General features: G+C 53.3%; 1 protein-coding gene across 8 annotated transcripts; it reads right to left on the minus strand.

Annotated features, from left to right (window-relative positions):
• Positions 1-192: 192 nt before the first annotated feature.
• Positions 193-13,274, minus strand: SMUG1 (single-strand-selective monofunctional uracil-DNA glycosylase 1). Of its 8 annotated transcripts, none has more exons than XM_031019950.2 (6): positions 6,482-6,992; positions 5,175-5,310; positions 4,759-5,016; positions 2,647-2,948; positions 1,848-1,931; positions 193-1,619 (listed from the first exon to the last, which is right to left on the minus strand). In XM_031019950.2, the coding sequence occupies exons 4-6, from the start codon at positions 2,878-2,880 to the stop codon at positions 1,092-1,094; spliced, it is 846 nt and encodes a 281-aa protein (XP_030875810.2). In that variant the 5' UTR covers positions 2,881-2,948; positions 4,759-5,016; positions 5,175-5,310; positions 6,482-6,992; the 3' UTR covers positions 193-1,091. The 8 variants fall into 8 exon arrangements, with proteins under 8 accessions (XP_030875810.2, XP_030875802.2, XP_030875800.2 ...); XM_031019942.2 differs by having other exon boundaries at positions 5,175-5,628; XM_031019940.2 differs by lacking the exon at positions 6,482-6,992 and adding an exon at positions 5,504-6,426.
• Positions 13,275-13,524: the final 250 nt, after the last annotated feature.

Consider the following 13,524-nt stretch of genomic DNA (forward strand, 5'->3'; position numbering starts at 1 on the left):
CACAAAAGGGTTTAGGAGTTTTTTTTTTTCCTTTTAAAGACTGTATTTATTTATTTGACAGAGAGGGCACGAGTGGGGGGAGGGGCAGAGGGAAAGGGAGAGGGAGCAGCAGACCCCCCGCCGAGTGGGGAACCTGAGAGATCATGACCTGTGCCAAAGGCAGGCGCTTAAGCAACTGAGCCACCTAGACACCCCGGTTTAGGAGTTTTTAATGCTTAGACTGAAAAATCACAGGCTGCGTTTTTCATAAAGTTACTGGTCCACCTCTGGCAGGGCAAGGATCTGCCCCTCACCCAGCAAGGTCCTGGAGTGGGGGCGCTCCTTTTGTAGTGTGGTACAGTGACGCCCCAACCAAGAGGCAAAAAAGCAAGAAGGATAAGGAGCACCCGCCAGGCAGGACGCAAGGCACTTCCAAGTGTTATCTCACTTAATCCCCACCCCAACCCCATGAGGTAGAGATCCCCGTTTTACAGATGAGGATCCGGAGGCTTGGAGAGGTCCATCAAATCTGTCCAAAGTCATAAAGTTCACAAAGCCATGAAGCTTCAAAGCCGAGATGAAGAAAGCCAGGTCTTCTGGTCTTCCACACTCTGCCACACTGAATTCTTTCTCTGATCCAGCCTCAGTCTCCCATAAGAAGTTCACTCTTAACATCCACAGCCTTCACTTTGTCCTGGTCCCTGTGAGGAAAAGGCTCAGCTTGCAGGAAGCTGTTCTAGGAGGATGGGTGGGGGTCCTGGCAGGATCTTTCCTCTAACACAGCAAATACGTCTAACACAGCAAATACGGCCCCAGAAGTCACAGTTCGGGCCCATCTCAGCTGAGCAGAGGCCCCGGCGCCAACAGTGAGGTAGCGCAGTTGGCAGACGCCCCGTCTCTGTGGACTTAGCTACCACAGAAGCAGGGGCCGTGCTCAAAGGAAGGGGAAGAATGCAGCCAGCGGACTAGTGTCAGACCTGCCACGGCAGGCCCCGGCAACCAGGGAGCCCAGAAGGCCCCTGTGGCTCCAGGCCAGGGGGCGTGTAGTCCTCTGCTTGCCCCGGGATGACTTGGGGGCCTTGAACATGTCCTGTGCCGGGCCACAGGGGCCCTTATTTCGTTAGCAGCGGCAGCAGCCCCAGCTCATTCAGTCTCTCCTTGGCCGCTGCCTCCCAGCCCCTGTTGGCCTGTGGGCTCCGAGGGGAGGGGTGCAAAAGCCCCTCCACCTGGACCTCAGGCGTCAGGCCTGCCAGAGCCCGCCGCGCCCGCTGCTCCGCCAGGCGCCCCACTCCCACCACCAGCTGCACCCCCAGCAGCTGCACCTGCCTGCAGAGGGCCGCGTCACAGGCCCTAAGGAGCTGTTCTCGCTGCCTGGCAGGTAGCTCGGCGGGAGTGACGTTGCGCCCACTGGGAGTCAAGAAGAGCAAAGGACACAGATTGTGGACAAAACAGTGACGGAAGAAGACCTCGGGCTGTCCACAGAGGTTCTGGAAAAAGCCCCAGAACCGGGCACCGCTCACCTCCGACTGAGGGCACTCCAGTCCCAGCACTGGTCGCTTCGGGTGCTCTTGGGGTGGGGTCAACACAGGTCCCCCAATGCCCAACCAGTCCCGGACTACGCTCACTTCCCCAAAGGGCACCTGCCGGGAGGGAGAGAGACAGGAGGGTTTCAGTCTGGAGATCTGACACCTGGGTTCTGCACCAGCTGCACCCTCTAATACTGGACACCCCACCACTACCCCCACCCCCTTCACCCAAAGGCCTGAGACGAGGATTCTGGCCCTATGGTTTGATCCTGCCCATCTTTCTCCAATTTTTCACTGTGGACTGTAGTGCGCAAGAATCTGTTTGCTTCTATCCCCACTTGCCTTTGGAAGCACAGAGAGAGAGCATATGGGAGTATCTGGCCCTCCACAGGATGTGATGGGTAGTATTGGGGGCAGACAGACAGTCTGAGACAGAAAGACAGCCAGGGTTAGAGGAGGCACAAAGACAGGACTGACCAGCGCTCTCTCGGTGCCCTCTCAGACCGGAGCCTCAGGCTGTCATTTCCATCGATCATCATTGATCACCTTTCATCCCCCAGTCGGGGTCAATAAAAGCGATTGAGCCTCCTGCCCCGAAGCCTCTTCCCCTCCCCCATCTGCCAAGCACCCCCACTGAGGGGCATTCACTCATCCCAAGGTCTGAAAGGAAAGCAGGCAGGCCCTAGAGCCAGCTCTGTTTTGAGCCTCTCCTCAGCTAAGACACAGAAGCAGGACGGCTGAAAGCCCTGCATCTCTTCCATACCCACCCGTCAGCCAGTCTCCCCTGAGGAGCTGGCATTCCTGGTCCCTCTCCCGACCCCCACCACACTCTAGGGAAAGAGGAGATCCGGCAAGGTAAGGTAAGGATGGGGCGGGCGGAAGGAAGGGCTCGCAGAGGCAATTAGAGGACAAGCTCACAGGGGAAACGGAACTACCATTAATGTGCTTGGTTAACTCTGGGCTGCGAGGCCAGGAGAGTGTCTGAGACCACAGGAGCCAGCATGTGTATTGGGAGGGGATGAGGGGCCCGTCCCCACACGGGGCCACAGCCAGGCACACGCTCCTCCCCCACTTGCAGCACAGCCAAACATCCACCTTGGAGCCTCCCACTCCACCCACCAGGGGAAGCCAAACCCTTTACCCCAGTCTGGGCCATGCCAAAGGGCCCGGGGTTCATGCCCAGGAAGAGCACTTCCTTGGGGCCTTGGCAGTAGCGGGTCACATAGCTGCGGTGCGGCTCCCACGCATACTCCACAGGATTGTAGATGATGCCCACAGGCTCTGAGAACTGCAGCTGGCTCAGTTCAGCATTGAGCCGCAGCTCCTCCTCCAGGAAGCCCTCAGCCACGCTTCGCGGGCAAGGCTGGGGCTCCATCAGGGCACTGGCAGGCTCATGGAGGGGCCCCAGTGGATAAGCGTGGGGCACAGCCACGTCACTGCCACCTGGAAAAGAGAAGGACAGAGGCCCCATCAGTCTTCAGCCGTAGAGTGAGAGGGATCCAGGCTGGCCATGGCGAGCCCTTCCAGGGCTCAGAAGAGACCATCAGCCATCCCCTACCCTCTAGGTTTGACTGAGCTCATCTCAGTTCTTGGTGGTGAAGGGCCCTTTCACTGCCCACTTCAAGTATCCCTCCTCTTCCTATGTCACCTGGTGAGAATAACCCGTCATCTCCCACTCCAAACCTCCTTTCCATCAGGCTTAAGCCTTGAGTCACTAGTTCCTAGGCCATGCCAAGCACATGGGAGGTTTTCAATATATATTTACTGGTGGCAGACTTTCAGCACCTCCGATGTCATCCTTAATAAAACGAGCTCAGCCAGGATGGGCTGTGTCCTGGAAACCGATGTGCTGAAGAATGAGATGCAGGTGCACAGCCAGAGCCCAGAGACTAATTACACAAGGCTAATTACAATTGCTTCCAGGTGGTGAGCAATTGCTCTGTGCCGGGTACACCTCATTGATCCTCATAACAACCCCATGAGGTGTTATTGCTCCCATGTTACAGGTGAGAAGACTGAGGCTTAGTAAGATCAAGCAACTTGCCCAGGGTCACGCAGTTAGCAAGTAATGAAGCTGGGATTTGAACCCAAACTATGTGACTCGAGGCTATGCTCTTAACCACCCAACTCATCTTGCCTGAAACGGTTCAATCAGCCACCCTGCAAATCCAACAACCTCCACAAGCCCAGCCCAACTTCTTGCCCACATTCAAGAATCCTCAGTGGTCAGCAGGATGATTACTGGACTCAGAATAGACCCTTATTACAAGCTATGTAACCATGGCCAGAGCCTCAGGTTTTCTCATCCAAATACTAGAATAATAATTATCCACTCAATAATAGCAATATAAAGGATGGAATGAGATGTTGCATGTAAGTGGGGGTTGGGAGGCAAGGAGGAAGTGGAGAAGCAGAAGAGAAAGAGGGAAGAAGCTGGGAGGAGGCAGAGGGAGCACTCCAGCAAGTTCTGTGGCCTACAAAGACTATTCCTTCTAATCTTCCTTCTCACAATTCCCATGCAAACCCAGTGTTCCAGCCTGACCATTCCACTCACTCTTTCAAAAATGCCTTTCCTACCCCAACTCCCAAAACTTTGCACATGCCATTTCTTCAAACCCAACCAAATACACTCCTTAAGTCAACCAGGACTGTGACTCCTCTGCCTCTCCACACACCCAAACCATACCCATCCTTCGAGATGCAGCTCCAACAATCCCACTGGAAAGCCTGCCCTCCTTAGGACACTGTAGCCATGCAGTAACTTCCCAGCCCCACCCCACGCAGGAGGTCTGGTGTGAGACCTGGGAATCTGTATTTTTTTTTTTTTTTTTTTTAAGATTTTATTTATTTATTTGACAGAGAGAGACACAGCAAGAGAAGGAACACAAGCAGGGGGAGCGGGAGAGGGAGAAGCAGGCTTCCCACGGAGCAGGGAGCCCGATGCGGGGCTCGATCCCAGGACCCTGGGATCATAACCTGAGCCAAAGGCAGACGCTTAACGACTGAGCCACCCAGGCGCCCCTGGGAATCTGTATTTTAAACAAGATTCCTCAGGTGATTCCAATGGTTGATGAAGGCTCAAACCGCTGCATGTCACCACGGTTAGTGGCTTCTTCCCCAATTCACACCTTGCCTCCCTACCTAGACTTGAGCAGATCAGAAGCCAGGTCCTGTTCAACTTCCCTCTGTATCTTTAAGGTCCTAGCTTTAATTAGGTAGTCAACAAACACCCACTAGACTCTGTCCATCCTACCTTTCTCAATCCTCTTTAAAACGACCTTCTACCAAGGAGTCTTTCCCGATGGACTCCTCTCCATTTCTACAGCCGGAGTTCACTCAAGGCTCAGCTGCCCACTTTGCACTCCAATTGTTTCTGAGGGTTTGCCAGCCTCTGGGTGTGTTTCCATCATGTCTGGGCCTCCCATGGGGCAGGGACCAGGGTTCTTCTCCTTCATGGGACCTCAGGGTTGACAGAACAGCTTGATCCATCAACCTGTTCTCGGACCCTAGCCTAGGGCAAGTGGGAGAGAAAAAAAGTCAGGGCCAAACTTAAGAAACCCTTCTCCAGACTGATCTCAGTAGTCTTTTACTGCTTTGTCCAGATGGCTAACCAGGGCCAACTGGGCTCAAACAAAAGCCAAGAAGGGAGCCGTGGAGAACTCAAATTACCTCCGGGGCCCTTGCTTTGCACATCCCCATGTAGTGCCAATGTTAGTGGACTGGCTGCTCCAGCTCTGGGATCTCTCTCAAGTCTTAGGCTGAGCCTACCTTTGATCTTTAGAGACCTGTGCTGAAGACAGCAAGGCTGCAGGGTACAAAAAAAGAATGACAAGGCTTTATTCGCAGCGTTCCAGTTTCAAACCTAATCTGATAGCAAGAGACACAGTCTGGGTGTCTAAATCCACTTCTAATCCTGGTTTTGTCTCCAAGTTTCTCTTAAGCAAATCATTTAACTCTCCTCTCTATGAAATGAAAACCACAAATTCCATCCAACCTACCATCAACTGTTAACTCATTTATTCTTTTCAATACTTATGAGTCTCTTCCATGATAGGCACTGTGGTCGTCTCTGGACGAGGAAGAAATCCAAAATGAATAAAATGCAGGCCTGGCTCATAAACTACTGAGAGAGGACAGATAAACAACTATAATACACTGTGGTTTGAGCTTTAACATCCTAAGCAATACACTATGAGAACCCAAAGGAGGAACTTGAAAGTCCTTTCTAAAGCCACCAAGAACCAGACTTAAGAAACGCAGATACAGGGATGCGTGGGTGGCTCAGTCGGTTAAGCGTCTGCTTTCGGCTCAGGTAATGATCCTGGGGTCCTGGGACCGGGCCCCGCATCGGGCCCCGCATCGGGCTCCCTGCTCAGTGGGGAGTCTGCTCCTCTCTCCCTCTGCCCCTTCCCCTGCTTGTGCTCTCTCTCAAATAAATAAATAAATTTTAAAAAAGAAAGAAACGTAGATACATTATAAATTACAGTGTCATACTAAGTGCAAAGGAAGCGGAGGGTGATCCAGCAATAAGTCTGGCCATCTAGGTTCTCTGACACTAAATCCTGATAGTGAAGAAGGAATCAAAGACACTATCCATTCCCCTATCCCTTGGAGGCACTCCAAGAATCTACAAGGACAATCAGCAAATCCTTAGACTAACAGTAGTAGTGGTAGGACATGGACTCAAAAACACCACTTATCCCTTCTACTGGTTCTGAGAGGGCCGCCGGCTAAGGGTCCGTAAGAAAATCTCCCTGTCCGCCCTCGGGCTCCGCCCAACGGGAAAACCACGTCCCCGCAGGCTCCCCGGGCCGATTCCGTGGGCTCGACTCTTCCTCTGCCGGCGCAAGTCCCAAACAGAGCAAGGGTCCCCAAAGCATAAACATTCCTACTCCCTGCCCCACGCCGCCCCACAACCCTGAGAGCCCCAACCCTGCCCCTCAAGACCCCAGGTTCCCAGGCTCCTACTTCCTCACCTGGTTCAGCGCTCCATCCGGTTTCCGGTTCCCTTCCCCACCCCCGGGCGCGGAGGACAGTGGGAGTCGTAGTCTACTTTGTTTAGGGAAAGAGATTGGCGTTGCCGCGGCAACTTCCGCCGGAAATACTCAAATCCCCGGAAGGCGTGTTAAATTAACCCTAAGTGACTCTGGGGATTGTAGTTTAACCCTTACATCGGGGTAAAAAGCAAGCAAGCTTTAAGAGGCCAGGCTTAGTAAGGACCGCGGAGGTCCTGGCTTCTAGCTCTAAAGGGCAACATCCTTCCAAAAATTCATCGACAAGGCTTTTCCAAACAGGATTGCGAATCAAGGAACTTCAACCATCCCCAATCTCGAAACTCACCTGAGAGTATTAACAATGGCTAAAAGACCATTTCTAGTCCTCTTGCTGCCCCAAGGATAAGAGATCCCTCCTTTGCAGCCCTCCAAGGACTATATCTAGAACATCCACAGAGGCACTTCTGGAATCTCCTAACAACTCTTTTTTTTTTTTTTTTAATATTTTTATTTATTTATTTGAGAGAGAGAGAGAGAGCATGAGAGGGGGGAGGGTCAGAGGGAGAAGCAGACTGCCTGCCGAGCAGGGAGCCGGATGTGGGACTCGATCCCGGGACTCCAGGATCATGACCTGAGCCGAAGGCAGTTGCTTAACCAACTGAGCCACCCAGGCGTCCCCTAACAACTCTTTAGTAATGGCTTTGAGACTCTTTCATCTCCCATTACTGCCCACGCCTTTGTCTCCATGGCTTTCACATTTGACTTCTCTCCCTCCTCTGCCATGCAGTCCACCCAGCCCTATAATCTCCCACCCTTCCCAATCCTTCCCCTCAAATACTTCCCTGAACATTCCTAACCCCATGGCTGCACCTAATAGTCCATTCCCTCCCAACTCCCTAACCCAAATCAATGTCCAGAGCTGTCCCACTCCTATTTTTGTTTTTTGGGGTTTTTTTTAAGATTTTATTTATTTATTTGACAGAGAGAGAGCACAAGCAGGGGGAGCAGCAGAGGGAGAGGGAGAAGCAGGCTCCCCGCTGAGCAGAGAGCCGGATGCGGGGCTCCATCCCACGACCCTGGGATCATGACCTGAGCCGAAGGCAGACGCCCAACAACTGAGCCACTCAGGCGCCCCCTCGTTTTGTTCTTGTCCTCCATCTCGGTATATTTCTGTGTCCTAACTATAAGGTTAGTTTATATTTATTTATAAACTGGAAACTCCATAAGGCTAATTGCCTTCTGGATTCCTCCCACCTCCTGTACGCCTCAGCACAGCCATGCCTGAGATCAGGAAGAAGCAAGGTCTCCCTACAGGTGGTAAAGAAGGAGACCAGCAAACCCTAGAACAGGAAAAAGTGAGAGAACAAGGATGCTACCCCCTTCCCAACCTTCCCCTGCTCTCCTACCAACAGACAAAAGCAGCATGAGCCTTAGAGAAATGTGAGCAGCAGCTCTCTGACACCAAAGGCGAGAAACCACCCCCACCTTGCCAGACTTTGGAAACAGTGTTAATCATCCACCTCACAAAGTCTATTATTTCCTGAGCTTGTGTTTGTGCCAGATTCTTTCCCTCTTTGTGTCTTTGCCTCTCCCTGCCTATGTAAATGTATCTCTATCCTTACTCTCTTATTTTGGGGGGTTTTGTTTTGTTTTGTTTTTTAAGTAGGCTCCATGCCCAGTGTGAGCCCAACACAGGCCTTGAACTCACGACCCTGAAATCAAGAGCTGAGCTGAGATCAAGAGTCTGAGGCTTAACTGACTGAGCCACCCACATGCCCCCATCCCTATTCTCTTGTATAGCTTTTTCTCTGTATCTGTGTATCTGTCTCCCTCTGTGTACATCTATCCCCATGCCTCTGCTTCTTTCTCTGGAATGTCTGAAATAAGACTATCCCAGGCTTCTAGAACTGACTGCCCCCTCAGGCTCCTCTGTCTTCATAGATCTATGCATTTGTATGTTGCCGAACAAAAATTTGGGGGGGGGGGCACACTGTTGCCATCTTATTACTTAAAAATTCTAGAAGCCTCACCATCCCTTGGGCAACCCTCCTGCCCATCCTACCCCTCTGCCACTTGCTTGCCAGCCACTTCCAGTTTATCATCATGGCAGCCCCTCCACTTTCCAAGTCTGGTAAGAAAGTAATGAGTGAAATGAGTGGCAGGCAAGCAGAGATCCATAGGACCCTAACTCCCAATGCCAACTTCCAGGAAGAACTGTTTCTGTCCCCATAAGCCCATTTGTCCCAGGAGCCCAGAGATAGGAGGTCCCAACATAGGGAGAAACTGAGTCTTGGGCAACCCCACAGTGAGTCCCTATAGCTGACCTCAGTGGGGTCTGGGAGACTTCTCTGTCTAGGCCATGCTACTCCTCCCCACCTGGTGGGTCCTTCTCAGGGAAGATGGAAGTGAGAAATCCTGAAGTGGGGGTTGTTAGAAACAGAGACCCATAGATTTTCAAGAGGTAGAGCCTGAGAGATGAAACTTGGCCTAGCCTGGGGCCCTCCCAACCTGTCTTGCCAGTGTCCCAGCCTCCTGGACCTCTGGGAAGGCTCCAAAGGCCGGCTGACTGTCATTTATGGATAGAACTTATAGGGTAGGAGCAGAAGCAGACCTGTGGCCTGAACAGAGCCTAGAGAGTTGGGTCACTCCAGGCCTAGGTCAGGGCCCTCCGCTGCGCACCGGGCTGCTCCTGGGGCCGGAGCCCAGGCAGGAAGGGGTTAACCTGAGGGTTTGTTTTCCTTTGGTTTCTGCGAGCAGCCGAGGCTGTGTTGGGCCACGAGCGCCATCTATCGGCCTCTGGTGATCCTAGCTCTGACTCCCAGCTCACCGGCTCCCAGGCAGATCTTTTAGCCCTTCCCCTGCCTCCATGCTCCCAGGGTAGAGAGGGGAGTTGTCTAGCTGCAGTAGATATTGGGCATTGGAAAAGGTGAGGGCCATGTTTCCCTCTCCCCAAGTACCAGACGTGACCCTTGATAGCTCCTGCCACCTCTGCGCTAGGGAACCCCAAAGGGCTTCTGGTGTTTGCCTTTCAGGGTAGCCATATCCCCCAGCTCCACCACACTGGGCACTTTCCCTCTCTCAGCCCAGTAAACATTAAAAGAGCATGGGAGAGGAGAGGTGGCGTGGCGGAGGCCTTTAGAGTGTGGTCTTGGGACTCAGACCGCCTGGATTTGAATCCCAGCTTTGCCACTTACTAGCAGTGACCTTGGGCACGTTACTTAACTTCTCTGTGCCGCAGTTAGCTCAATTGTAAAATGGGATAATCACTGTAAACCATCTCTTCTTTTGTGATAATTAAATGACTTAGTTACACAGGTGCTCAGTACAGTGCCTAGCACAGAATAGTGCTCCATAAAGGTTAGTTATTGTTATTATGAGCATGTGTCAGGGTCTCAGGCAGACGCTAGTCTGAGAACCCAAGATCCAGACCACAGAGCCATATCAGACACACAAACACAGAGGACAAGACTGGGCAACACATCCCTGGAGATTTCCACAAAGATAGTGACCCTTATGCGCAGGTCTAGGGGCCAGAAGTTTAGGATTGCAAGGGAAGTTTCAGGTCTCCAAGATCAGCAGGAAATTGGATGAGAGGGTCAGAGAAAGGAAGAACTTGAGGTAAAGATGTAGGATGGAAAAGCACAAGAAAGAGGTATTAACAGGCTCTTAAAAGGACCCTGATTTAGGGAAGTGGAGAGAGGTCCCTGATGTGTGGGGCGAGCAAGGGCCACCGCATCCCATAACATGTCTTCCTTGGTACAGGCACAAAAGTCTCAAGGTTTGATCAGGCTTCCCAGTCCTCCAAAGAATCGAAGCCCAATCCCAGCTCTGTGAGGGCCTTAACCCTCAATGTTCTTCCCCAGCCCGGTGGGGAGGTGACTCACAGAGGGAGAAAGCTATCTGCAGGTCCCACACGTCCGGCTCCCACCTCCCTCCCAGAACTGGAGAACCAAGGAAGCTGTGGGTGCATCCATCGGTGTCTTAACAGGTTCAGCCATGTCCCTGTCCCTGTGTCTTCTGTATCTCTGCCTTCCTCTACCTCACTGGCAAATAGGTACAGAGGCTACTTCTCCAAGGGGCGAGCTGAGGGGCAGCGTGACAGCCTCAGATAAGACAGAAAGGCAGAGCCAGTGGAGTCTCTGGTCAGTCTCACCACCTCCCACTCCCCCATCTCAGCCCCAAGGCAGCACAGACCAGCTTTATGGATTGATGGCCACTTAACTGAAGGCGGGTGACCGCTTCCACGTCTCTCCAACTCAGGTGTTCCCCCTGTCCTGGGGCCTGGATGCCTGGGTCCCCAGGAGAGGGGCAGGACAGGCTGGATGGGTGGATTTGCATCGCTTACTTGGGAAGCAATTATCGGAGGAGCTGTCAGCACCGTGCGGCTCTCTCTTCACTAATCGGATTTCACCAGAGCCCCGGGCTGGGGGGCGCTGAGTAATTTGGCTTGATGCAGTGGTGGGAGATGTCGGGGCCAGGAGGCCGGACAATCCGTCTGAGTGGTGTTCGAGTTGTCCAGAGCAATTATCCTGAGGAGACCACACAGACATCAGGCGGACAGCCAGCCCAGGGGACTCGACTGATCCCCAAGTCCTGCAGCAGGACTTGTGGCCGAGTGGGAGGAGCCTCTCCCACACGTGGAGCCAAATTAAACAACTGAGAAGAGGAGTCAAGAGGAATCTGGGCGAGGGGCCACATAGCCCAGTGGGAAGGGGACCCCAGATACCAGCTTCCAGCCTACCCACCGTCCAGGCCCTGCCCTGCCCTGCACCCCCAGCGCACCAACAACAGAGCAGGGACCTGACCAAGGATGAGTCTTCCATCCTCGCTTCTCCCGCTGCAGTGCTCCCAGACTACGCTTTCCCTGCCCTTGTCTCTGGCTCTGTCACTTGCCTTCTCTTGTCCCCACAGCACTTTTGAGCCTGTCCCCTCCTTCCACCCATGCTGCCCAGCTCCCTCTCTCCCCAAGTTTGCATTGGACGGCTGACCCCTCTCTCTGCCTCTGTCTTCCATTTCACACCTTTCAGAGTAGTGATAAGGATGATGACAACAATGAACCTTAACTGAGTTCTCCTCCTCCACCAGACACCACCCGAAGTACTTTCTGTGGGCTCTCCCATCTGCTCCTCAGAGTAGCACTGTGAGGGTCAGACTCCATGTCCCCGTGTACCTATGAGGACACAGCTGCTGACGGAACTTCCTGAAGGAGGTAGCACATCTGGGCATTGCCTCCTGAGCTACAGGGCAGCCCTGCCCCGTGTCTGGTGTACGAGGAATGTCTGTTGACTGAATCAATGATGGAATGAGTGATTTACCCTACTCGCTACTCCTGGCTGGCCTCCAGGTGATACCTACATGCCTGGTCTGGCCTCCCCGCCCTCTCCTACCCTGATCCCCCATTGTCACCTCAGCCTGAGGAGTGTCCCCTCTCCACACACTCCATCCTACGACGCACTGGAAAGCTCCACTGACTCATCCTCTCCTGCCTTTGCTCGGTGGCCCATCTTGTCCCCTTTGGCCGGAACATGCTGCCACTGAATACACTCTCCTCACTCCCCGAGGCCCAAGTCGAATGTCACCTCCCCTTGGAAGCATTCTCTGATCCTCCCATTGTTTGCACCTCCCTGAGGACCGTTGTCACCAACTGGTAAGTGGTTCACCTATTGCTAAAATGCCTTACGGCCCCTGCTAGATTGTTTTGAGAGGTAAGCATTCAGTCTCCTCTCTCCTGGGCTCAATTAATATCTGCTGAAAATATTAATATCTGCTCTTTTTTTGTTTATCTCATTCAGAGATGTTCCGACCGTGGGTTGAAAGGAGCACTCAACTCTCGAGGTAATTTGGAGTTGGGGGTTTGGCAGTTACCAGTGGTCCGACCTTCGGAAGACCATTAACCCCTCGGAAGCTCGGGCTGATCATTTCATTCCTCACCTGGAAGAGACGATGACAAAGCCTACCTTGAAGGACATGCGACGCATCCTCCTCTTATCTGCTCCGAGCCTGTCTCCAAAGCTATGGAGATCTGTCTCTCTCCATCTTTCTGCATCACGACTGAGCCTCTGCCTCTCTGACCCCCACCAATTCAGGCACAGCCCAGGAGTCTAACCACTCAGCTCCCTCACAGTCACTAGGCCTTTCATTTTTCCTGATGTTACCTTTCCTGGGGGTGGCCCCACCGTTCCGCCAAGAGCCCAGAGGACCAGCCTCACCTTGGCTTCCTCACCCCCCCTTAACAAGTGAGACCTTGAGTTCTCCCTCTGAAAATATTAATAATAAAGAAACAAGGCACTGGGCATGCAACTGGATGCAAATTGGCCCCAATTCTCAGTCCAAGAAGTAGAATGCCTGAGCTGTGGACCCAGAGAAATCCTGTGCTCATTTGCATGCTATTTGCATTATATTTACATGTGATCAATTTCATGTTCAAACGCACAATCCTCCCTCCCCAGTTTTTCTCCCCCAGGGTACCCCTCAGCCTCTGACCCCCATCATTCCCCCCAGCCCCTACTCCACCTCCCCTAGCGCCTGCCACAACCCTCCTCGTCCCTTTCCTCCTTCCTGCCAAGGTCCCCAGTGCCCCCTCCCAGCTCCCTCCCGACCAGCAAGGACCCGCTTGCCCCATACCCAGAATAGATTCCTGGGGTCTTACCCCTTAGTTCAGGAGGGGCATCCCTGCCTGCCCCCTCCCGCCCTGAGCCGGGCGGGCGCAGCAGACAGCAAGCGCGTCTCTCAGCAAATCCCAGCCCCATTCAGCCTGGTGATTAATGGCGCTGCCCTCCCCATGAACCTGCCTTTAATACTGAGGAAGTTATGAAACCGCTATACATCAGCAGCTCCGGCCTGGCTGCCCCCACCCGCCTCCTCCTCGCCTCCACCCCCCACCCTCCAGCTCCCTCTTCAAAATCTCATTTGGGCTCCTGCCGCCCAGGCCCACCCCTCTGCTGGCCTTTGCTGGGGGGAGGGGGTGTCTATCTCATTTTCCCTTCCTCTCTCCCCCCTGCTCCGCCCTCTCTCCCTCCCCACCC

The sequence above is a fragment of the Leptonychotes weddellii genome, chromosome 5 (genome assembly GCF_054177405.1).
Source record: "Leptonychotes weddellii isolate Sample4059 chromosome 5, ASM5417740v2, whole genome shotgun sequence".
Lineage (NCBI taxonomy): Eukaryota > Metazoa > Chordata > Mammalia > Carnivora > Phocidae > Leptonychotes > Leptonychotes weddellii.